At 42.3% G+C, this 25310-nt stretch overlaps 3 protein-coding genes across 3 annotated transcripts; all 3 read right to left on the reverse strand.

The window, feature by feature from the left end:
* Positions 1-11162, reverse strand: eif3c (eukaryotic translation initiation factor 3, subunit C). The gene is made up of 23 exons (XM_030077843.1): positions 10982-11162; positions 9989-10106; positions 9834-9899; positions 9512-9701; positions 9253-9378; positions 9098-9149; positions 8489-8619; positions 8173-8303; positions 7810-7966; positions 7484-7587; positions 6821-6962; positions 6157-6282; positions 5928-6021; positions 5572-5759; positions 4680-4904; positions 4373-4564; positions 4044-4215; positions 3615-3774; positions 2989-3054; positions 2497-2584; positions 1447-1612; positions 1167-1208; positions 1-437 (listed from the first exon to the last, which is right to left on the reverse strand). The coding sequence occupies exons 2-23, from the start codon at positions 10084-10086 to the stop codon at positions 358-360; spliced, it is 2796 nt and encodes a 931-aa protein (XP_029933703.1). The 5' UTR covers positions 10087-10106; positions 10982-11162; the 3' UTR covers positions 1-357.
* An 846-nt stretch (positions 11163-12008) lies between these two features.
* LOC115377812 (mucin-5AC) lies at positions 12009-18245 on the reverse strand. Its single transcript, XM_030077841.1, has 8 exons — positions 18066-18245; positions 14984-17492; positions 14556-14601; positions 14196-14306; positions 13486-13572; positions 13116-13247; positions 12537-12608; positions 12009-12256 (listed from the first exon to the last, which is right to left on the reverse strand). The coding sequence occupies exons 2-8, from the start codon at positions 17378-17380 to the stop codon at positions 12222-12224; spliced, it is 2880 nt and encodes a 959-aa protein (XP_029933701.1). The 5' UTR covers positions 17381-17492; positions 18066-18245; the 3' UTR covers positions 12009-12221.
* Positions 18246-19220: 975 nt separating this feature from the next.
* Positions 19221-24748, reverse strand: LOC115377807 (microtubule-associated protein futsch). Its single transcript, XM_030077831.1, has 6 exons — positions 24415-24748; positions 20196-24068; positions 19868-20063; positions 19690-19769; positions 19515-19606; positions 19221-19391 (listed from the first exon to the last, which is right to left on the reverse strand). Exons 1-6 carry the CDS (start codon positions 24466-24468, stop codon positions 19331-19333), a joined length of 4356 nt encoding a protein of 1451 aa, XP_029933691.1. The 5' UTR covers positions 24469-24748; the 3' UTR covers positions 19221-19330.
* Between the last annotated feature and the right edge of the window lie 562 nt (positions 24749-25310).

Here is a 25310-nt window from a genome sequence, read left to right on the forward strand (position 1 = left end):
TAGTTAATATTGAACAATGTTTATTTATCAGGTTATCAATGACATCACTTGACATGTCTGTTACTGTCCTGCCACAAGCCTCCACACTGCAATGCCTTTATCATACAATTATCTAATATCTTTAATAAGCTCAAAAATCCATTCACACTTAATAAAAGCAATAGGCAGTACTGGAATATCACACTATGCATTTTCAGAAGGCAGGGCTTGCACTGTGGTGACCTCTAGCTCTTTCAGGTTCAGATGATGTGGTTTGGAGTCATACAAGGAAGAACAGCAACCAATCAAGTGCCAAGTATAGTAACCCAGGATGTTGTTGTGGAATGAAGACTAGTCAACTTCTGCGAGCATCCCACCTCAGTAGTTGCTCTGGTTCTGGTTTCTGTAGCCGCCTCGCTGGTAGCCTCCCTGCTTTTGCTGGTAACCTCCTTTCTGATCTGTGGATGTACACAGAGAGAAACAAGGAGGAGAAGGGTGACTACGAGTAGAGTCAAAACCCTGAGATCAGACCTCAAGGTTCCACCTAACAGATTCCTACAAGAACACACGGTAAGAAATGAGCAGAACAAAGAAGACTCGGTCAAAACAGGTGAAGGGGACGGCAGCGTCGGATGCTAAGATATGGTTTAAAACAGGAGGAGAGGCATGCCAAGAAGAGGAGGGAGGAAAGGGAGGGATATGTTTTCTTGGTTTTCTTGAGAGCGAGCAAGGAAGGTGGTCAGGAAAGGATTGCAGCTGAAATGGTTTAAAAAGACAATTAGAAAAAAGAACTGAGGGCATTGAGTTAAAAAAAAATGTTGGAAAAAGGTGTGTAACCATCTTGCTGGCAATCACTTCTCTGCTCTGAAAATTGTACATTAAGAACAATTCAGACATGCACGTCACATCTAATGTGAACATAGAACAGACAAAATAACTAAAATCAAAAGAATTAATCTGCAACTACGTTAACACAATAGCTGTCTTGTGCTCACCCAAACACATTTTTCATGCATTCCACATCAGTACCCAAAAACTAGTGAACACAATCAGCATCTCATTCATCAACACTGAACCACCAACCGGCCTGTGATCCGGAGCAGAGCACAGGCTGGCAAGTGCATGATCAAATATGTTTGAGTGCATGTTAAGTGTGCAGGGTGTAACATCTAGGTGGCTGCACACACCTCTCTGGTAGCCTTGTTTCTGTTGGTAGCCACCTTTCTGATCTGAAAGACAAAGTACAACCGGTTAACATGTTTCTACAAAAGCACTGTTCAAGCTGAACAGCCACGCATCATCAGAAACATTCCTTGACACAGCACTGACATTAACTCCTAGTGGAAGTAATGTCAGTGGAATAATTTATGGCCATTGGCAAACATGGTGAAACACTTAACATACAAACACAGACGGTACGTATGGAACTGCATGCTGTGCTGGTGACACGTCGTGATCTGGGCTCACCTCTGTTGAAGTAACCGCCGTAGACGCCCTGCTTGAGGTCGAAGACGCGCTCGTTGTTCTCCACCAGGCCGCCAAGTTTTTCTGCCAGCTGTAGGGCCATGTTCTGTAGGGAGGTCGGCTCTGTGCGGTGCATCACCACTGTCTGCGTGGGCTGGTCTAGTGACGCCTGTACAGAAGAAGTCAGGCAATTTAAATCTTTAATTTCAATCAATAATTAAACTGTACTATACAGAAATCAAACACATACATTAAGCACACAAGCTGTGAGAGCAACTTGAGCTGTCCAATGTCCCCCCTAAATCACCATGATATATTTATCATAACCAGTAATTAGGTCATTAATTAGGCTATTAATGCATTAATTAGCGAATATTTTGATATGATCACATTAAGGGTGTAACAGTTGAAAAATTTGTGGTTTGGTTCGATATGACATACAGGTGTCACAGTTTGGCATGTTTTCAATACAGCAAAAAAGTTTGATTTAAAAAAAAAATTGCAGTCCTCAAGTATGATCTTTTTTTTTTTGTTTGAATAATGATGGAGCCTGACTCATCTTCTGGGGTATATTCTTAGCAGCATATAAAACAAAAACACTAACAGCTGCTTATTAAAACTAATATCACAAAGTATGATCAGTTTGAGGATGATAATGACTACGGCAGTGACTTCCCATTCACTGTTATGGTAATGTGCTGCTAGAGTTAGCAGGCTTGGTGGAGCCCTTGACGTCCAGCCGTCTGTGGTCAGACAGCCGCTGCTTCAGCCAATTCATTCAGTTCAATACAAATATGTGCACTGTTACAACCCTATATCAAATACTTGCCTTCTCATAGTACACAGACAACATTAAAAAAGACTGTATTTAAGCATTAAGGAGGTATAGTAGTCGCAAAATAAATACTTTTGTTCTCATTACTATTAATTTATGCAAGATGGTGTTCTAAAATTTAATTAGATCACAGGGGGATCTATAAATAGATTAGAGTCTCTCTCTCGTATAAGTTTTTGTGAAATCATATATCTGTTGCACAGTCACCATGAACTTACCATCAGCTCTTCATTGATGATCATCTTGCTAATGATGCTGTGGACTGTGGGCAACTCCAACTCAAACATCTCTGACAGTGTCTCCATGCTAGGAAGACAAAACCAATCAATGACTCAATCAATGACTTACTATTAGCACCAGAGTACCAGTTTGCAGGTGAGTGAAAACTAATGAAAATAATGAAGACAGGCCAAAAAAAATTGGGAATTGTTCATAAACATAGCATAGCATAAGAGTTTGAAGCCAGGTCCTCTGCTTGACCTCCTTACCCAGTAATGCCACCTGGGTAGGAGGCATTACGACAGGAAAATGACCCCTTCTGAGATCAAAGAAATGTCTTGTGACTGTATGTTAGGTGAAAGCAAATACAAACTGAGGCTCAAAGCCACATGATCGACACAGCTCTGAGCTGCTGAAAAGGCTTATAGTAACACTGTTGAGGAAACTGTCACCTGCACCATTCAATTTGTAATTTGATTTGCTGTGCCTACCTGATGGAGTCGTACACACTGCTGTATGTGAACAGGTAAGTCCTCAGTGACTCCTCTTGGATCTTCCTACAGATGGAAACACATTCAGGAGGTGCATAAATATAGAATGGCCTCATTAGCAGATTTCCCAAGCAAGCACAAGCACATAGTTTTGTGCATCTGATAAAGAAATGACATTACACCACATCAACAGCATAAATTAGCTTGCAACTGATATCATATTTCAGCTAGTACAGTCAAACCACTACTGACTACTTCAAAATGATGCAGGGCCACTAAAGTAAACATGTACACATACATATCACTTTCCAGAATTAATAATCATATTGACAATCTCATATTGGCAATATCGAATCAAAACATTTATCAATTCATAAAATATCCACTCTAGTGAAAGTCACAATATTGACATAAAATACAGTAAAATAAGTGTTTTTGAGACCATCAAAACTTAAAACTGGAGGAATAAAAATTGAAATGAAACAAAAACAAAGAATCAAATAAAAACAAGTGCTGATTGTTATATTGGCAGTCCTAAGACAATGCTTGTCAAAGATGATGATGCCAAAGTAAAGGGAAATTGTGTACATTTATTTATGCATGACAACAATGGAGGCAATGCTAACCTGACAAGCATCTCGCGTACACGCTGTGTCTCAGGAAACAGGTCCCACACTTTACTGTTCATCTTCTCATTGATGATGAATGAGTGGCAGGTGCGCCAGTCACCCATCTTCATGGCCTTACTGGCTGCCACCACGTGCTCCCTCATGCTCTCTGGTGGGCCTGAAGGAGGGAGAGAAAGCTGGGATCACCCACTCCGGTTTCACAGTGGAGTTTCACACAGTGGAGGCAGCACTGTTCACCCTGCAGTCAACACTATCCAATGAACTTTTTAAAGTTTTTGTCATGTTTCATCAGTAAATCAATAATTAACCTAACCTAATTAATTTCATGCCAACAAAGGTTCCTCGTGTAGAAGCCTTTACACTGGTGCAGTGGCATAACAAACATTACAGATCAGCTCCTGGCGCAACGAGCTGTAGGAAACGTACCTAGCAGCGGCTGCCTCTCTCCCACCCTCAGCTGGTGATGGAACTGCTTGCTGATCATTCTGCGGCGGGCATCAAACTCATGAGCGGCCATGTAGGGGATTTCCAGCAGCATGGCAGACACAAGGTACACACACTCCAGAAGCTCCAAGTTGATGTGCATGTGGAACGGCACCTGAGAGCGACGTCAAAGCAACTTTATTACTTAAAGATCAAAGACTTGTCTCAAAGTCCAGCACCCCAGCTGAGAGCAGCTGGCTCCTCTGTCGTCTCAGATTGTAGTCCATCAGTTCAGATTTCCATCAAGAAAAACCATTTAGGAGACAATTTACCTGTCTCCTCTTCTCGATCTTCTCCTGCTCAGCATTCCTCTCCTGCATGTTCCTCATGAGCAGGCCCTGGCCCAGCAGCTCCTTGGCACGACCAGAGGACTGGATGTCCAGCAGGGCATTGTGGGCATCCTTAATCATTCCCTGGCGGAAAGCGCAGATGCCCAGTTGCACCATGGTTCTGTTGTACAAGATCTAGAGAGAGGGAGAGGCATATTCATCATTTCATTTGAGATTACTGCAGCTCATCATCATCAGCATTCTTTCTCGCTCAGCTGTGTGTAACGACACACTGCGTCTGCCCACCTACCTGTACAGGTGGGTCAGCGTGCTGGATGTTGTCCTGCAGGTGGCTCATCAGCATCAAGTCGCGAGCCTGGTACCATCGTGAATGCAGGGCATGGTGATAGATGTGGCAGAGAATGGCGCAGGTACGGATACGGTCGGTGCGGTCCTTGGCGTAGATGAACTTGCAGAGGCGGTCCATGATCACAGCGCTGTCCTCACCCTCGCTCTCCTCCTGATCTTGCTCCGACTAAATGGGACACAGAGACGGGTGAGCATGCCATTCTCACTGATAATTAGGGGTGGGACTTGTACACGTGTACATGGTTAGCCAATCATAAATGTTTAGAAAAAACACTAACTGCGCACATGTTGTTTTTTCATCACTGACTTTAAGTTCACTCACAAGCGCGATGGCACCAAAAATAGAAGCACTGTTTGGCAGTTGTTTGAAAGAAACTTAAGTGGAAACACTGTCAAGTGCACACTGTGTCACACTGAATTAGCCTTTAAGGGTAGCAGCACAGGCTCAATGGTAAACCACCTGCAGTGGAAACACCTGAATAATGGGGGACTGATCCCGGTGTCAGTGCAGGTGCAAGTGGACGACTTATTTCACAATCATTGCAAGTATTTTGTCATCTTAAGCAGTCAGTCAGTTTAGATTTTTGTTTTACAGTGATGTAAGATGAGACTTTAAGCAACCACTTGGATTTATTTTATTTCTCCTGCACTAATATGTATTTTTTCTTCTCCAGTGTTATTTAATCAAAGAATCTTCTTTGCTTGTAACCACTTCCATGTTTTATCACTGTGCAAATAAACTAAATAATAAAAAAAAAAATCAAAGGAAATCAATCTCGCTTAGAAATGTTTCTCTCTAATTTTGTCTGCACCATCCTCTCATCATCTCTCACCTTGGTCTCTCCCTGGAGGCCCAGGCTGCGGCGGTGTGCCTTGTAGTCAAACTTGTAGTAAGTGTGCAAAATCCGGCGCAGGTAGATGCGGCAGATCTCTTCCGTGCTGCCTTTGGTTTCCAGGTAGCTCAGCAGCCGGTCGATGATGCCACAGACTCGCCCCTCGTCCTTCAAATTGTCTACATATTCTGGAGTAGAGAGGAACAAGAAAGCAGTTGTTTTTCAAGTACAAACATTTCACGTTCAAACATTAAGTCCTTGGTCTATCACTGAGCGGCTTCCTTCTTTCTATGGCATATAAAACCAATTAATGAGGTGATGATGAGGGGGTGCAGGGTTTTGGTAGCATAACTCACCTTGAGAGTGGGGATCTGTGTTCTGCATGATCTTGGTAAACTCCTCATCCATCCTCTCCACCAGAGTTAAGATGCATCCACGCACCCTGAACGGCTGAAAAACATAAAAAGATATTCAAAATTAACTGTATTAGAATACAAAGTAATATGGTTTTACATTGGGTACCTGAATAATTTTTGTTTGCTTGAGACAGATATCTGGCTGAGAAGGGAGGGGCGGGTGGACTACCTGATCTGAGATGCCCAGGTTCTCGCTGTCCTCTGCAATGTTCTCCCCAATGAAGATGTTGTTGTTATCAAACAGGATGTCCAGCAGCTCATCTATACAGTCCAGACACTTCTTCCACATGTCCGCCTACACAGATGCAAGGTCAAACTTATTCATTTGAAACAATGGGAACAGAGTCCTGATGCTCCTGCCTTCCTCCTACTTCCATTATAGTGAAACACACTGCTGCAAACCGGGGATACATTTCTCTGTAGCCTTACATAGAGTGTTGAGAATTCACACAGTTCAAAATTTTCTTGTTAAAAATCAAAATCCCGCTTAATTTTTCTTGGTTAAGGTTTAACATGATGCACACTGATTGTGGCTGCGCAGTATGAAGTGGGGCAGAGAAAGACCAATATTTTATCTTGGATGGAAATTCAGTTTTCACAGCATCAATATACTTGATAGCCTGAGAATCAGATAGTGAGACGAATCCCTATATGATTATTCTTTACAACATCATGATGCAATATATAATTAATCAATCAAGAGGGAACCACATTTTAATTTCATTATCCAACCTGTTGTATAATGACCAATAAACTTCCTTGTATCCTTGTATAATTTTGTGGACCCATAAAATATTGTCAGTATTCACAGTGAAACACTATGTGGCGCCTACCTTCATGAAGGCTGCTAGGTTTGGGTTGTAGTCATACAGGGAGGCGATGATGTTGAACTTGATCTTGACCAGAATGCCCTGGCCCAGGTTGTTCTCTTGGGAGATTGCCGCCAACGCATGGAGCAGCTCGATCTGGGCAGCTCTGCCACAGGGAAAGAAAGAGTAGGAGGAAAAAGTAAAAAGATTGAGAAAGAAATCAGAAGGATTTCAGTTATTGCAGCCACAGTATTTTTGGGTACAATAAAGCTCTATGAAGGTAATACACTGTATATAAAAAAGGAAATGGTTTTGTTAATGGAACTGTTAAAGAATAAGATTAACTTATTAATGGATTGTTGCTCAGTGTTGTAATTTTTCTTAACTACACCAATATGTCTATATTTATATATGATGATATGTTTATGAGGACATTTTCTTATGGAAAGGAAAACAAGAGTTTAATACATAGCATAGATGCTTGAAAATGTTTCTCCATTTAAACTGATTTGCAGACCAGCTATTCTGCATGGCGAAGGAAAGCCTTGTTTAGGACTCTGTCTGGAGCACATCTCCCTCTGGGGGGAAAAAATGGTAGGCACTACCTTTGAAAATTGCGTAAATAATTTCAATTCTTTTCCAATTCAGCATTCTTTTCGTTTTGATCGAGTGTTGACGCAGCATTACCTGTCTGTGCCCTTCTTGCCTCGTGCTTGCAGAATCTCATTCAGCTTCTTCACCACCACCGCTGTGTTGATCTCTGTGCCCTTTGCAAACATCTTGGGCTTCTCCTGAAAATATAACACAAGATAAAGATTGATGTCATTTCTTGATATAGGTCATATGGGGTTGATCATCTTTTGTGGTAAGCTGTATCTGGCACTCTGATGAGGATGAATGTGGATGATGACACAATCTACTGACTGAGCTGTCTGAGCTGCAGCGATCATGAAAATCACACCCAAAGCAGGTGAATGCATTTTCTTTTTTTCCAATCGTTGTGTTTACTTTACCTTGACCAGAGGCACTCCTCCCTTCACCTTCTCCCAGCCTCCCTCAGCTTCCTCTCCTCCCTCCTCCTCGGCTTCCTCCTCAAGCCGCTCTTTCTTCTTGTGCCTCTTCTTCCTCACATCTTTCTTCTTCTCACTGGTCTTCTCTCCCTCCTGGGCCCTGGGGAGAGAGAGAGCACAAAATACAGTTTAAACTGAACTGTAAGAAGACAATGATTGCTTACATGAACTTCTAACTTTCTACACAAAGACAATCCATGAAAAGTAAGGGTAAAGATTTTGCTTTATGTTCTTCTGTGTTTTAGCATCATTTAAGCTCGTTCACTGTTCTGATCTAAAAGTGACAATGTGGAGAGGGAGACTCACTTCTTGAGGAAGACTACAGCCAGGGAAGCACTCTTTCCCTCACCATCATCAGAGCTCTCGCTGCCACTACCCACAGTGTCTGAGCCCCACTCTCCATCATCATCATCCTCATCACTGGAAGATGACTCATCCTGTCAAAGATGACAAAACTCAAACTGATTAGAGGCAGTTCGTCCTAACAACAAGATCAAGATCCTGCCGTGCCACACCACTTCTTCATTCTGTAGATCATTCCTTGGTGACTGTTGCAAAAGGGCAGACTACATGCATACTTTAATGATTAGATTAATACTGGACTGGCAGGCTGGCCTCTTACCCCTGAGCCCTTGGCGGACTTGAGGAACTTGCTGGCCTCTGACGTAGCCTCTGCTGCAGGCTTTTTCTTCAAGAAGACCTTGGCTGTGACGCCTTCATCGCCTGCTTCTCCCTCACTCTCAGAAGAGGAGCCTTACAGACCACAAAATGATGACAATGAAATACACAGATAATGCTCCACAAATTCATCATTATGTCACACACATACAGATGATACATCCATGAACACCGTACAAGCAATTGATTCTGCAAACTGTTTTAATTAAAATATTTGCAACAGATTTAGGAGCATAGTCCAAAGTCAACAGCTAACAGGTACCGAGAACTGATAATATTTACCTATCTACTCAGGCTGGACCCCTTTCAGGTTGGAATATTTTTGTCCTCTCAGCTTTAAAAAGATCTTTTGAAAATTGTCTTCTATGTTTACGTTTGCTGCTATTATTTTTTCCTGTGGGCCTGTGATTTTATGTGCCTTTAATAAAGCGTTTTTGAGTGTCTAGAAAAGTGACGATCAATAAAATGTATTCTTTTTTTTTTTTTTTTTTTAAACCACAGAGTTCTTGGCCATTCCTGTACTAACGTAGCTAAAGCAAGGCAGATTCCTCACCAGACTCCTCTGGCTCCTTTTCCTCTTCCTCATCCGCAGATTCCTGTGGGTTCTGAGAAAGAGAGAGAAATCAGAAGAAATATTAATGTTTCTCATCCAGCAAATAGTGAGTGTGGCCCAAACACACAACACTGAGACAAAATGCCCCAATCTACCTCCTTGTAGGCTGCAATCTCTGTTTCGTAATCCCTGTTGTATTTGCGGATCTTCTGACGCAGCGTGCTAAGAGCTTTTGCATTGTTTTTGTTCATCTTCTTCTTGCCTTCTTTGTCCTCCCAAAGCTAGAAGAGAAATGACAAAAGGGACTGGTGGTTTAGACACAACACAACACTGACAAAGATGATTAATAAAACTCCTTTAATGCATTATAAAGCTGAGATTTACAGAGCTGTGGTCTAACCCTGGAAGACTGACCTGGTTGAGATAGTCTTCCAGGTCGGCCAGAAGACGGATGTAAAAAGGGGGAACCCCCTCTTTGTCCACTATAGTCTTGCTTTTGAGGAAGGCACGACATAACTGCTCAAATTCCTCCAGACATTTGGCCATGTCCCGAATCTTCATGGCATTGCGGATGGTCTTAATGAGGTTGGTCAACTCCTCAAACCTGTGATTTAAAAATGAGGGAATTTGAAACAAAATCAATAAACTGCAATCATGTTACAGGAGTAACACTTAAAATCCCCTGTCTAAAAGTTATTCAACACACACAAACACACAACAAAAAACACACACTTACCTTTTGTCTTTGGCACTGCGTACCACTCTCTTGGTGTCCTCCTCATCATCACTGAGCAGCAAGGACCTAGGAAAAAAAAAATGCATCCTTGACAAAGTTCTAAAAATACAACTGTGTCTGTTTATGATGGCTTTTGGCAAAAGAGAGATACTGACTGCTTGAAAGTGGTCCCAGGTGCTTTAGGGGTGATCTCATCGGCGGATGAGGACTCCTCCGACTCGCTGTCGGACCCAGTGGCAAAGAAACGAGACATTGCTGCGGGAGACGGTCAATCTGTAAAGACAAAATGAAAGAAACATATAATGACATTCTCTGAAGACTGGCAGCTGAATTCAGATAACCTCATGCAATACTATACTATTTCTATGGTTGCACTCTTGAACTGTATACTGCAAAGGAAATGTTTGTTTTAGAGAACATTTAGATTAAATGTACAGTCTAACAATGTGTAAGGACAAACAACGCATGATACAATTGATGGTGATAGATAGATTTGTATATATGTTCAAATGGTGCACGTTTACTGGTGTATTTCATAAGCACAACTATCATTCAATAACTATCACTACCAGAATAACTAACATTACTACCGTACTCGCAAATGGATAATGGTTGACTAGCGAATGGAAAATGCAATACATGTAAGAAATAACTTAACATACCGTTACTTGCAAGAAGTAGTGTTCCATTGCATCTTTTTTGTTAAGCCAGCTATCTTGGCTAGCTAGCTAACGCTGTGTAATGACAACGTAGCGCTGCCGGTGTCAACTGTGAGCAGTTAGCAGTTAGCATAACGTTAGCCGTTGGAGCCGTGACAGCTGGACTAACGTTACCTAGGAACTGATGGGGTTATCAGTTGTTCATTTAACTGACGACTTAACCGTAGCTATCAAGTTTACATGGGTACCTCAGTAGCATATCGACATGTTTCCCCACACTGCAGGAATATAAGTTATGTAGCGTTAAGTTATATCGACGACACAACGCAACTACTACTGTGGCGCGGCGCCGATGCTAACGAGAGCCAGTGATGCTAACAGACGTGATGGCGAGCCCGGCCTTCCCGCATGCCTCGTCTGGACGTAGATTTAACCAGGGTCGTGGTTTATCAAACACAGTTAGAACAGGGTTTTTTGACACAAACTCACCTATGTCCTTCTGAAATGTGTTCTCAGTTGCGTCCGGTTACTTCCAAGTGGTTTTAAAGCCAGTTTTGCAGCGTGACGCTAGCGGTTACCAATGAAGGCGTGCAACAGCCGGTGCGGCCACCGTCAGGAAAGGAAGCGCCGTGCAGATCGACAAAGCATCCGGATGGACCGCAGCGCTGATCGGCACACAGGAGCAGGCAGGGCCGCCGGCTGATGCCGCCACCCACAGGACCAACATGGAAGGTCAGCTTGTAGCATGATAAAACGTGGCTCAGGAATATCACGCTACTTCTACTTTTATTTCAAATGGAAAATCCTGCACTGTCAGGATATAGTGTCTTTTCATAAATTATAAACACACACATATTAATTATTATAGTCATGAAATATAAATAAATAAATAAATAAAATCAAACTCATGACCTGCAGTATGAGACCAGTGTTACCAGTCATATTTAATATTAAAGGACCTCCTTGAAATATTGCCTATTTGTGCCGCTACACCCCAGTTTAAGATTATCTGGCTTTTGTTGTCTTACCTACATGTTTTCCATTTTTAGTGAAAAGAAATTCAAGAAAAGTAACATTAAGGTATGAAATAAAAACACCTGCACAACTACACCGCATATTCAAGGTGTAATTGCAGCTCCAGCATAAGCAATACTCTTGAGATCATTTGGTACAGGAGTGACTCTAATCCAGATAACATAAGTATGTTGTGGGTTTGGTGGCAGGCTTTGGAAATGCCATTGATGTACACTTGATAAAGATTTAAAATAAATTGCCTCTCTATGCCTATTAAGTTTTGTGGAGTTTTCTTTCTGTAGTATTTGACTAATCCTCATACTGAGATGATCTGAATCATCAGAACTGCTTTACTATAAGACATGTAGAGTGATGAAAACATGCTGCAGCATATGTAGGTGGATTATATTGCACCAGATTAGAGAATTATAATGCATATTAGCCAAAGTCAGTACTGTAATCTGCCAAACTTCATTAATTCAAATACACACTCAAAAGAAAATGGTGTCTCAGCATAGAAACAATTTTAATGTTATCATAGCCGTTTTCATTTAATTAACATTTTAATTTACAGTGTATATGCAAGAATAAAAACATATTAATGAATTAATATTTATTTATTTGGATCCCCGTCAGTCACAATCAAGGCAGCAAGTACTTTTCCTGGGGTCCACACAGGTAAACATCACAACACAAATCATTCAGTGCAGTGAATTCAGTGCTGTTTTCGTCCCCTCTGCTTGAGTAGCTCTGAAAAATTAAGAAAACATGTATTAGTAATTACACAAACACACACACACACTTGCAAAAAAGTTTCCTGCAGATTGCCTTGGTTTCCTTCCCCATCACTTTTGTGGTTGCTTTTGACCTTTTTGTATGCTGAAGGCAAGAATGACATGATGAGGTTTGCTTGCCTGATAGTGACAATGATTTGCCATTCATGTTTCATCTCCAGAGAACTAGGACAGAGATTTGAACCATTTGTCTCCTAAAATCTTTCTCATGGCAAAACCAGGGCAACAAGGCGTACCTTCTCTCAGTCTCTTTATTTCTTCAGACTGCTCCTTGAGCTGCTGCTCAAGCTGTGAGCATCTGGTACACCCTGCAAAAACATTTGAATCATGGCATTACTGAAGACAAGGTGAAACAGACCATTCATTTGGCAAGACTTTGCCTTCAACACCATGTTTTTTTCTGGCATTGCTGCTTTATTCAATAGTGACAGTGGGGGGAGACAGGAGGGGCAGTGGAGAGAGGGGGGATGACATGCAGCAAAGGGCTGTTGGTGGTGGTGAAGAGGTTTAACCCCAAAAATTGATTTCAAATCCTCTACCATGTCCTTAGGTTATTGACTGTTGAGTAAAATACACATTTGAATTTAAAATGCATTTCATTAAAGTGCTGAGGGTTGTAGCTTACAGATTTCTGCTTTAATTTAATTTCAAACTTCTTCCTATAGGTGCAACAAATGTCATCATGCTCTCTAGAACAAGAACAGCCAAAACAGAAATACCAAACAACCTCACATTCATGGTGATTCATTGATTCACAGCAGTATGAAGGTTGACTTACATAATTGTGCTACATGACATAACTCTATGACACACACCTGACTTATTCTGGTTTTCAGTTCTGGCCGGCAGAGCTCTCTGGCTGGGCGCAGGCACCTTCAGGCTTTGAGCTCTGCTGGCTGGGTTACTTGAAGCTGCAGCCTCGGCACCGGTGGATGGGACAGGAAGATCTAAAGTCATGAGATAAAAAGTCAAAGAATGACTGTCAACTCCAATCCACTTGAGCAAGTACATAAGCAATGTCTCTAATATTGGCAAACATGACAGAAAGGTCTATGTTTTGCGTCCTGGTGTTGGTTACATTAAGATAAAATAAAAAGCTCACTGTTTGTAACCAACCCCAGGACAGATGTGGGGGTGAAACCTGAAGTTCTGGAGTGAAGCTAGTTTTGTATTTCAAGTATTTACCCATCTTCTTTTTCTTTGCCACTGGTAAAGCTTCATGTTTGATCAAGATGTGCTTCTTTCCCTGGCCGGGTGCTTGTGCAGCTGTAACTGTGTAAGGACAGGAGAAAAAAAAAATCAGTTACATTATAAGGCAATAAATAACAAAATACAGCCACACTACTTTAAGTCTAAAATGATAGATCTTTTAACTGCTACTACTGATTTTAACTAAGATCTGAAATAACAATCAGTTAGCTCAGATTTTTTGTACCTTCATCTAGAAATAATAAAAAAAATGTTTAAACCATAAATTCGTTTGCTAAATTAAGACTAAGTATTGTGGACACACTTGTACAACCAAGGTATTTTTCCATTTTAATACATTGTTAGGAATGAGTAAGCTCTTGTTTGTGCTTGTTTTTATTGTTACATTTTCATTTTAATCGTCATCTGAATATTATAAACTGGCAATCTGTTACGTTTTACATAAGTAAATTACCTGCTATCGTGCAAAATATATATACGGCCACTGGAATCTCAACCTACTGACCAGACCAGCCAAATGGAAAAACATCAACACTAAACTCTTGATGTGTGTGCCAACTGAAGATTATTTATATCAGCAAGGTATGGCGATGACCAAGCCATAACTTGCTTTATGTGTTTGTTGTTGTATGCATCACTCCTAAAAGTAAGACCATCAATACACTGCACATAAACCATGCATTTACCTGTAGGTCCATGGGATTTATCAACATTACAGGCTGCTGCCTGGCTCCTTGCTGATGGAGGCCTGAGACTTGGTATAGCTCTCCGCAAGCCAGTGCCAGGTGGCTTGGATCCTAAAATCAGGACAGAGGGAGAGAACAAGTGAAAGATGTTATATTTGGCCAAAACCTACATTGAAGCCAAGGACTGGAGACTTGAAAACTCAGTGGAATAAAGTTAAACTGTCAGCATTTTGATCCAATTTGAGTTTGAGTGTCACAATGAAAGTGATCAGTATAGGCAAAAACCACCTCAAAAGCACAAAAATTTACTTTCTGCTGAAAACAGGCATGCAGATCCACAAACATGTGCACACTGCCTACCTGTAGCTGCTGAACGCCTGTTGGAGGAGCTTGATACACCTGTGGTCTTTGATGCACAAAGTCAAAGAGACAAAACACAGATTTCAAAAGTGTACACTGGTGCCTTATCCTGCCTAATCCCTGACAACTCAATGCAACTGGTCAAATTTGAGTGAGTTTTACAACAGTGGCTAATGTCACATCAGTGACAAGCCATTATGAGAAATATTGCTGTAGGAGACCTTACTAAAACACCTTAATATTGTGTTCCAATACCGATTGCAAAGTCCATGACTTAACATTCTCAAGGCTCAACTGTCTGTCAACAAAATCTGCACTAATCTACCACAGCTTTAAATGGATCAGACATTTCACCCAGATTTATTTGGTATGGAATTAGAAGGTATTTTTATATTTTATTTAAGAAAAATCAGTAATTCTCAACCTACCTCCTTTGGGGCTGCATCTGAAGCTTCTGTGTTTCTAGAGGCTTCTGCCTGGGCTCTCAGTCTGGTCAGAGGTGGACCAGGGGCAAGTGGCTCAGATCTCACTGGAAGTGTGGAGCCTGGCTTGTATTTAAATAGCTGGGATGAAACTCTAGAAGGAGGCAACAATGATCTGGCAGTGGGGACTGTTAAGAATGTCTTTCGGTCACTGACTATGTTTGAGGGCGCAGCAACCTGGGTGACTGGCTTGCTGGGGCCATCCCCATACAGCCTTTTCTGCACCTCTGGGGGTTTGCCTGCTGTGCGTTCAGCAGCTAAGGTCAACATTTTGCAATCAGGCATGGGTGTAGATGTAACCCAAGAGTCTGACCTCAAATCTAGGGAGTCATCCAAATTGAATGCGTCTGCTTTTTTGCTCTCGACATCCATGCTTTGATGGTCCAAAGAGTCAGAAAGTCCATCTGTAACAGGCATGCCTGTTTGTGAAGGTTCTTTGCTCTCACCTCCTTTGGCTCCAGAGACTACAACAGGCTTGTCTTCCAAAGTGCTATCACAGGTATCAGGCTTCATGGCATTAGCCTCTGCGCCAGCTGCTGTACCATTAGGTTTTGACAGTCCCGGGGGATGCGCTTCAAAAGTGTTGTTTTTAGAGATGGTGGTGGGGTTACAGAGCCTAGGAGGAGAGGGCATGTCCAAAGAGTTCTGGAGACTCGCACTTGAGCTTGTGTCTGACAAAGCAGTTTTACTATTGGACTTAAAAAGAGGTTTAATATCTAAAGTGTTGTTTTGGGGACAAGCCTCTGCTAAACTGGTATTGCTGTTGGACTTTTTAACAGACTGCATGTTAAAAGTGTTGTTCTGAAGAGCACAAGTCTCTGCAGCTGAAAAGGTCTGATTGATAACAGGGCAGGTTTCAAAGGTGTTCTGAGAGACTGGACTATTTTCACCTTCAGCCTCACTCTCTGTGGTGGGATTAGATGGGGGAGGAAGTGAGGTGTTGCTCTGAGGGCAGGATGTTTGAACAGCAGTATCTACATTGCTGTGTATGTCCAGCTTGGATGTCTGGAGAGTGGTAAAGGTACTGTTCATATCTGGCTTAAGGCTAGCTTGTGGCATCTTGCTGGTTAGCAACTTTGTGTTGTTGGATTCCCCAGGATTGGAGCTCTCCATAGGTTCAACCTGAAGTTCAAAGGTGCAGTTCTTTGAGTTATCACACTCCACATCAACAGTAGATGACATGGTTATGACGACCTGAGCAGACTTGTCACTAGAGGAGCTTATGTCGCGGGTGACGTTGCCAGTAACGCTGCTGAGCGAGCCTTCAGCTGAGCTTTGACTCATAACTGATCCGGCATTGTCTGTCATGTTTTGGTTGCTGACTGCAGATGAAGGTTGATTGTTTTTCAGACTATCCACCAGAGAAACATCCTGAGATACAACCAAGGAAGCTCGGACACCGCTGCAGTCATTCATGGCGTTTTTCTCCACGCACTGGGCAAAGTTGTCACTAGATGAACGAATGTTTTGGGTGGCATTGCCAGGAACGATGAGAGACAAGTTTTCAGCTGAACTTTGAATCGTGATTGACCCCATGACCCCTGAAACATTTTCTTCATTCACTTCTGACAAAGGCCGTCTGATTTTCAAACTATCTACTGTAGGAGTATCCCGAGTGACTTCCAAGGAAGCTTTGAGGGAGCTTGCATCATTTAGTGTTATGTTTCCCCCTCTTGGAGTTAGCACCGAACTCATCTCAGACTCCAAGGTTAGAGAAGAGCCTAGATCCGAGTCTGGATGTTTATCAGCAACCTCCTCTGATTTCTTGGCCTTCGCCTTCACACATACAGGAGTCAGAGACAATACAGAGGGGCTAGCCATTAGCACAGTGGAATCAACGGTAAGATCCAACAGAGTAATCTCCTCTAGCATAATATCAGGATACCTCTGACTTAATGCATGGGCAGAAGGTCCAACAGTGCTCTGTGTGGCAGGGCACTGGCTGATGCTTTCCCTTACTTTGCTGCAGTCGTCTGTGATATCATGGTGAAGAGAGGGCGCATTCAGATCAGGACTTTTTCCATGTTCCAAAGGCTCTGGAGACAGAGAGTTTTTACATTTCACACCAAAATTTAAATATTTGAAAATTGGTGTTAGAGCAGTTTGGAGACTGGACATCCGTGATTTTGCTTTGACTCCACTGTGTGAAGCTGGGGCTGCAAAGTGACAGCTGTCACTTGGCTGCGTGGAGGTACATCCTACCATGTCTGCAGTTTGGATCTGGGGTTTAACAGTGCCTGTAGCACTGACATTTTGAGGTGGAATATTTTCACGGCATTCATCTCCCTCATGTGTTTCAGGATCACTACCAGACGATGCTTGCATTGTTGTCTGACTAGCCATGCCAGACTCTTACTGATACTTCCACACAAAATTGATCAGGTATTCTTGTTTGTTGACTCGACGCACGATATCTGGGCAGCTTGGAAAGTATCAGCAGTTCTTCTTAAATCCTCTGTGAATGTAGATTGAATTATTCATTATGAGGACAGAGCTTTTTTCCTCATAAAACAAACTATGAAAACTGAAAACTGTTGCTGCTATTGCCAGGCACATATTTCATAAAGTACATGGAGCATGAAGCTAGAATTACAACCCAGTCAATGCAAGAGTGAGAGCGAAGGGTCAGCTGGACATTCATTCACTTTTTTTGTTGTTTATCTCAGCACCTCAAACCAATTCAGTTCACCACTGGCCTGTTTAGACTTGTCTTTGGTGAAAACTTGATGATAGCTGGACAAGCGATTCTGGCACGTTTTGTCCCATTGCTAAATTCTAGCTTAGGCTACTGCTTTTCACTGTTGACAAAAAGTGAAAATAATTTACGCCAACAAAGCTAGCATAACATCAAACCACGTACTAACGGCTAGATTGCAGTTTCATACACATTTTATTGACACTGCTGCATTTCGACTAAATTTGTCCGGAGCAGTGCTGATGAAAGATGCTAGCCATGCACTATTATCTCTGTCAATTGTAACGCTAAGTTAGCTTGTTAAGGTTAAAAGAGCAGCGATAACCGGCTTACCGTGTAAAGGAGGTGGACGTCGTAACAAATGACTGACGTTTATTTTACGCACCACACTAGTACTTTAAATTAAAAAACAACGGCTATTGTCACTATGAAAGAATGTAGATAAGTTTAATGAAACCACATTCAAACTTTCAACGCGCTGCTGGTTTGAAAATAAACGCTCTTGACAACTCATTGGACGAAATCCTTCTTCTTCGTCGTTGTTTTTACGGCAGCTCGCATCCAGTTTATAGGTGCACTACCGCCACCTTCTGGTCCGGAGTGGACATAAGACATGAGGCAACACTCTACATCTCTTCACCCAAATCTGTATTACTTATCCATTATCCATTCTATCTATCTATAAAACGTTAACCTTGTCAACTCATTTTCCTCTCTCCCACTACCTAATCTTGTAACTTGATTGAATTTGATATTTATGCCTCCCTTTCCCGTATTTTCACTCATGCCCACGGGCCCAGAGTTAGAGAGATCACTTCCTCTCAGATCCCCCAAATTTTCCTTCAACATCATCATCTACAGCAAGCAAACTTTTCACAGCATCTTAATTGTCTTTTTACTTTACTGCCCATATGGCATAGGTCAGCAGTTCCCAACGTGGCGTTCGGGGACCCCAGGAGTCCTTGAGAGAGTTCCAGGGGAATAGTTTAATTTTGCTATTATTTCATTGACTACAAGTTGAGAGAATGTGTAAGAACGGCAATTCTGTTCATAGGTTTCACACTATTCACTGTTAACCTGCCAATCTACAGTATAATCAGTTATGGAATAACTCAATCTTTATCAGATGGGGATCCGTGAGATTATGTCTTATCAAATATTGGTCCACAGGTTAAGAACCACTGGCATCACTCATGACTAAATGAAAGGAAACCTTATCTGGACAGCTACGACAATCCTCTACTTTTCCTCACTGATTTTGTCTCTGATTGACAAAGTGCCTCACTTCCCCTCAGCCTGTTCCCCTCACTTCTCTGCTATCATCCTTTCAGTTCATATTTCAGTTTCATATTTGGTCCTCTAAAGCACATTAATGTTACCAACAAAAGTTTCCACAGTCCAGAACCATGCCTTGCAACTCTTTATCAGAAAATATCTTTCCTTAGTTGTTTTATTACACAAAATAAAACAAAAGACAAGAAATGCAAATGATAAGCATATGGGTATTGTATTCAATTGTTTGAGAAATACATAAAAAAGAAGACCTGTTACATCATATTGTCAGATATTTACATAAGGCATTTCCATTAACCATCTTCTCACTCTTTTGCTGTTTTCTTCAGTTTGCTCTTGAGCTCAGACATAAGTGGATTTCCAAATCTGGTAAAAACAAGAGAAAACAAATATTAATCATGAAGTGTTTAAACACAAGATACCTCACCTGTGCTGAATAGAACAGTGAAAATATCCCAAGCGTGTGTCAGAATATATAGCTGTTTTTACCCTGGGTGTTTTGGGGGCATCCATTTAGGTTTGTGTTCGGCCTCCTCCTGTTTGGGAGCATCATCCTTCACTTCCGGCTCTGCCTCAGATTTCTGTTGAATATGTCGCATTGAAAAAAAATGTACACTCAACACAAGTCACAGTATGGCATTAATTCAAGGATTATTCATAGCACCTGTGAGGAGCCTTCTGCATTATTTTCATCCTTTTCCACTCGCGGTGTCTTTTTTAAAACAGGAAAACCAGCACCAAGTCCTGAAAAACATGACATTTATTATGACATTTGAACTGATTATAAAGACGAATTTGACACCATATGATATAAGCCTTTCCTGACTGGTGACTTGACCTACCTGGCAGTTTTATTCCAATGCCCAAGCCTCCCAAAGGCACCCCTGCAATGGCTTTGACTGGCGGACGCCCAGAGGGTTCGGGCTCCACAGACGGCATTTGTAGAAGGGAGCGGGGATTTTTTGGTGGCCTTACATGACGGTTTTTAACAGCAATTCTTGATCTTTGAGCAGTGAAGTCTAATATAGAGGCATGTACCTGGCAAAATTAAAAACAACACATTTATAGCATTAAAACGACATCCTCTCGATGACACACACATGTATATATGTGATTGATTAAAGCATTGTATTTCCAGTTTATTTAAATATGTTAAAAGAGAAGCGAAACCTCAAACTGATGTCCAGATTTTGTCCTTGGTGGCTCCGTCTCCGACTCCCCAGGCTGTGCTCGGTCCAGTGAGGGATAACTAAGTTGATGCTGGGCTTCAGGACAGGTCTTCCCATGTGAGCCATCCACCAACACAGCCCAGGCGTCCGGCTCTGTGCTCTCCCTGAGAATCGCAGACGACTCATCCTCCTCTGTTTCACTGCACTGTCCAGAATCATCTTGTTTGATTTCCTGTGGAAGCTCAGACACCAACTCAAGAGTCTCATCTTTCATTTTTGCTACTGATGCGACATCTGCGTCTTCAGCCTCTTTCCGGTCAGTTTCCTGGGCTAGTATGGACTCCGCTGTTATCTCAAGATCAGCCTCCTTCTGTAATCCTGTTTCACTTTCCATTGGTTCAACTTTTTCTGTTTCTCTTTCTTCTTGGGATTCATCTGGAAACTCACCATGCCTCTCCTCTGACAGTATAACTTTTGAATGAGGGGCTTTCCCTAGAAATCCGATCTGAGTTGTTTCCTCTCCAGGTATTGCATTTATGGACTGATCCTCCTCAATATATGCCTGCATTTCCTTGGCACTTTCATTCATCAATATGTCCTGAACCAACATCCCATGCATGTCTTGAAATGGTCCTGTATCACTTAATGTCAGTAGGTGAGTCTCATTCTTTGGTGTGCCCCATTCATCTGGGGATTTGTCCAAAAATCCAGACTCTGTTGATGACGTTATCTCTGTGTCACTCATTGATCCAGACTCAGCAACATTTGATTCCACTGATTGCTCTATCGGCCCCTCTCTCAGTTCATTTGGTACTTCTTCTGATGGTTGCATTTTGATGTCCGTTTGCGGTTCAGGCTCCTTCTCCTCCGGTGGTTCCCTTCCTGTTGATTCACTGATAATTTTAGTCTCAGTGTCATCAGTGTTCTCCATCAATACTGTCTCTATCTGCATGTCAAGTACTTCATCAGTCTCGTTTGTGTGTTCAAAACCTGAGCTACCCTCTAAATCTGACACATTTTCTGTTGTTCTGTGCTTTGCCATTTCGGTTTCCATTAACATCATTTCTGTATTTTCTGCTTTGGACTCTGGATCAATCTCTATCAACTGATCAGACAATTCAGTGTCTATCAGTGTCTCTTCAATTCTGGTCTCAAATGCTATGCCTGATATTTCATGTTTTGTCTCCACTGATTCAACTGGTGGCTCAGTGTTTGCATCTCCAGATAATTCAGGTTCAGTTTTGTTTTCTGATTCACTTTTTGCTGCATAATTCTCCACTCCAGAACCTATTTCCCCCATATCAAACCTTGCAGCTTCCATTTCTGTTGCTGTGTCATTATTATCCTCAAGAAATTCTGGGGTTTCCTCAACTGACTGTCTTGGTTCAGAAATGTCCTCTAGTGGAGAAGAGGTCCTGCTGCTGCTCTGCTCTGATACTGTAGCGTCAAATGATTCAGAGAATCTTGTCTCTGTCATCTGCTGTGATTCAGTCTCAGAGGATTTCAAAGGTTCGCCTGATAATCCGACCTCTTCTTCTGACACTGCTGCTGTTTTCTCCCCATGTTGTGTATTTGTATCAATCATGAGTCCATCATCCACTGCGATCGCCCCCTCAGAATCAGCTTCTCTGGGATCACGTAACTCCTCATTCAATGCAAACTCAACCAGAAGCTCCTCAGTCTTATCATGCAGTTCTTTTTCTGTCCCATCAGCTTCATCATTGGTCCCAAATGCCTTTTCTGACTGTTGAATTCCTGTCTTCATTGATATGTCCAATTGTCCTGCCTTTGTAGCAAATAACTGTCCTGATGCCTGAGTCACTGTGTCTCTCACTGGTTGAGCCAGCGGTTTCTCAGTTTCCTGCTGAAATTCACCATCTGTCAGGCACAGTATCTCAGTCGCTTCCTCGACAACCACATCAAAGCTCTTATCGATACTCTCTGTACTTTCAAGTTCTGAGTCTTGTTCCTCTTCCATATGCTCACTAGTCAGAAAATGACCAACTTCAGTGCTGCTGCTGATGCTTTGGACGCTCTCCACCTCTTCTGGTAACTGGGTGGTCTGAATTTCCTCATAATCTCCACCTTTCAGGAACCTTTGTGTTGTATTTTCATCTGGCTCATGTCCATTGTTGTATCCAGGAACTCCCTCTTCAGTTTCCCCACATGGTATACAATTCAGCTCCTGAGGCACACGAGACCCTTGGGAAATAGTTTTGAACTCTCCATTTGTTTCCTCTCCATTGTTGCTTTCAGGTTTTACTATTTCTGTTGCTGCACTGGTGGTGCATGTTCTTTCCTTGTCACTTACTGTTTTTTCTTTTTCACTTGAGACCACTTCTTCCTCTGTACTTCTTTCATCTACTGCAATGTTTACACTTGTCACTTTGCTATTTTTGTCAGGCAATGACACGTCATGGACAGATTCCAATATTCCTGAAATCCCTGAATTCTTGTTTTCAAGATCATCTTCCTCACTTGTTTTGGTTCCCACTTCCAAGTGCTGAGTCTCCTCATCTTCACATCTGTGCACATCTAGATTAGCATACTGTGTGAAGCCTTCACTGCATGTAATAAGTTCAGTTATAATGATTTCTTCCTCTTTGCTGTCTTCTGTCACCACTTCAAAGTGATCCTCTTGTTCTCTCACTTCATCTGGTATCCCGACTGCACCTGCTTCCACCTCTTTGACATTTTCTTCCTCAACTGTAGCACCCAACTCACTCTCGACCACCGCACTCCTATCCTCCTTTTCTTTCTCATCCTCAACTTCACTATTTGCAGCTCTTGCAGTACTCTCAGCCATTGTCTGCTCTTGTCTGACAACAGTTATCTCATCATCTGCGACAATGCTGCTTTTGTTGTCGGCCATTTGTAATTCAACATGTCGCACTGTGTCTGGAGCAGCGATGCCTGCGTCTCCCTTTACAGCTCTGTCTTCATCTGACATCATTTCAGAGGTGGGCAGTGATTCCTGGACTTGTCCGTCTTCAGGTTCCACCAGTCCCTCATTAGACTTGAAGCCACTTGCAGAGGTTGTGATATTGAACTGGGTCAGCTGTGAGACACCATCACTTCCATCAGTTTCTTCTCCCAAAGATACCTCATGTGTCACTGTTGCATCTTCTTCATTCTTCTGCATTCCTGTATATTCTGTATTCTTGTTATCCTCCTCCTCTAAGCTTTTATCTTTGAAAATGAGCAAACTGACTGCAGTTTCTTCTGACATCACAGAAATATGTGGATCTTTGAAATCTCCTGGTTCTTCCTCACAGAGCTTTTCCTTGTCCTCATCCTGGGAATTTCCCATGGTTTCATCTACTTTGTGCTGATAATCACTCATCATTGCCTGATCAATCTCTTCCACAAGGCTATTTTTTCTGCCATCTTCCCTTTTGTCTTCACTCGCTGCATCATATGTAAGATTTGTTGAGCTGCTGTCGAGATCCTGAGTCCTGGTCCCATCACTATTTTTTGCCTCCTCTTCCTCTTTTGCTCTGGCATCTTTGGCAGTGAGCAGTCCTGAGTCTTGATTTGCTGTCTGGGCAGCCTGTTCCTCTCGCATACCCTCACCGCCGTCAGATACTGGGCTTTCACTCCCTCTGTTGAGCGGTGTCGCACATTGCTTGTTTTCTGTCTGAGGCCCGGAGCCGCTTTCCCAGGCAACAGCTGTCCGAGATAGGTTGACCACAGAGGCTGTTGCAAGAGGCGCTTGTTCCTCATCTCCTTCCCTTCCTCTGAGGTCACTCTCTGCACGACCACAGCTTCCAGGCTCACTGACAGCTGCAGATTCCTGGACTGAGTTTGCGCCATTGTTTCCTGTGTCAGTGGCTTGTGGCCTGAGGAAGCGGGCTACAGCTTCTGTTATATAGTTCTGAGAGAGTTAGAGAGAGTGAGAGAGAGAGAGAGAGAGAGAGAGAGAGAGAGAGAGAGAAAGAGAGAGAGAGAGAGAGCAGATAGACACAACAGGCAAACACAAAACAATACACACACTCACTCACAGAAAGAGAGACAATCATACACAGAGCCAACAGAGCCACACATGCACACACACAGCGAGAGGAGAGAGAGGTAGACATTCACACACACACACAGAGGGAGGGGGATGGAGAGAGAGAGAGAGAGAGAGACTACATCAACACTGCACAACTTAATTGCTGAGTGACACCTGTGGTATTTATCTCATTAGACTTTTCCTTTCAAATTAAGAGGCAGCTCACCCAAACTGTCCAGAAAGTTCTCTCAACACCTGAAAACGGACCTGGCTGATCCATCTTCTCTTTTTTTTTTTTTTTTACTTCGTATTTGCTGCGACCATCTGTTTGTCCTCTGGAGCACCGCGTTGGCAGAGCAGACAGCCTATCAGTGTAAACTTTCCCGTAAACACAAACAATAATAATTATGACGATGAAGATGATGATGATGATGATAAAAAACTAGACTTTTCTGACATCAACTCGACTCGACTTCGGACGCCGCAGCTGATTCTCGCAGTGAAGTTCCCTATAATGAGATGTCCGGTCTGTCAGGATGAGGAAGAGGCTGATCAACGCAGCTGAATCGCCTCTGCAGATATGTTGCACATTTACGGATGTGATCGCAGGTTTAGTCAAGACGGGCCACCACATTACGTGCCATCGTTGTTCTCTGCAACATATTTTTTTTTCTCTCGTCACATTTCAGTGTTTAATAACACATGGGCCCCTAGAATATCTAATGGGATCCATTGCAAGATGATTTGAGTCAGAATCTCCTAATATTTTTGAATGGGTAGCCTACATGTAAGACGATTATTAATATTAGCCTCTTAATCACTCCGCAATATACCCATCTGTACTGCTCTGACACCTAGACTATGATCAAATTAGTTCAAAAGTATAATCTCTAATTTTACAGGGCAGCATTTTCTTAAAGCGTTTACAGTAGTGCGTGGTAGAAAATAAACTGAGAAGAAGCTCTAAAGCAGGCTAATTTACAGTTTGATTGTTCAGCTGCAACACAACACAGTTTCACAAGTTTTTTTTTTTTTTTTACAGCAGCACCTCTGCAAGCGACCACTGCTGTTTATGAGGTGATAACACTGTCACTGTGGTCAGGGTGCAAAACGGAACTATTT

Source organism: Myripristis murdjan, chromosome 19, assembly GCF_902150065.1.
Source record: "Myripristis murdjan chromosome 19, fMyrMur1.1, whole genome shotgun sequence".
Taxonomy (NCBI): Eukaryota; Metazoa; Chordata; class Actinopteri; order Holocentriformes; family Holocentridae; genus Myripristis; species Myripristis murdjan.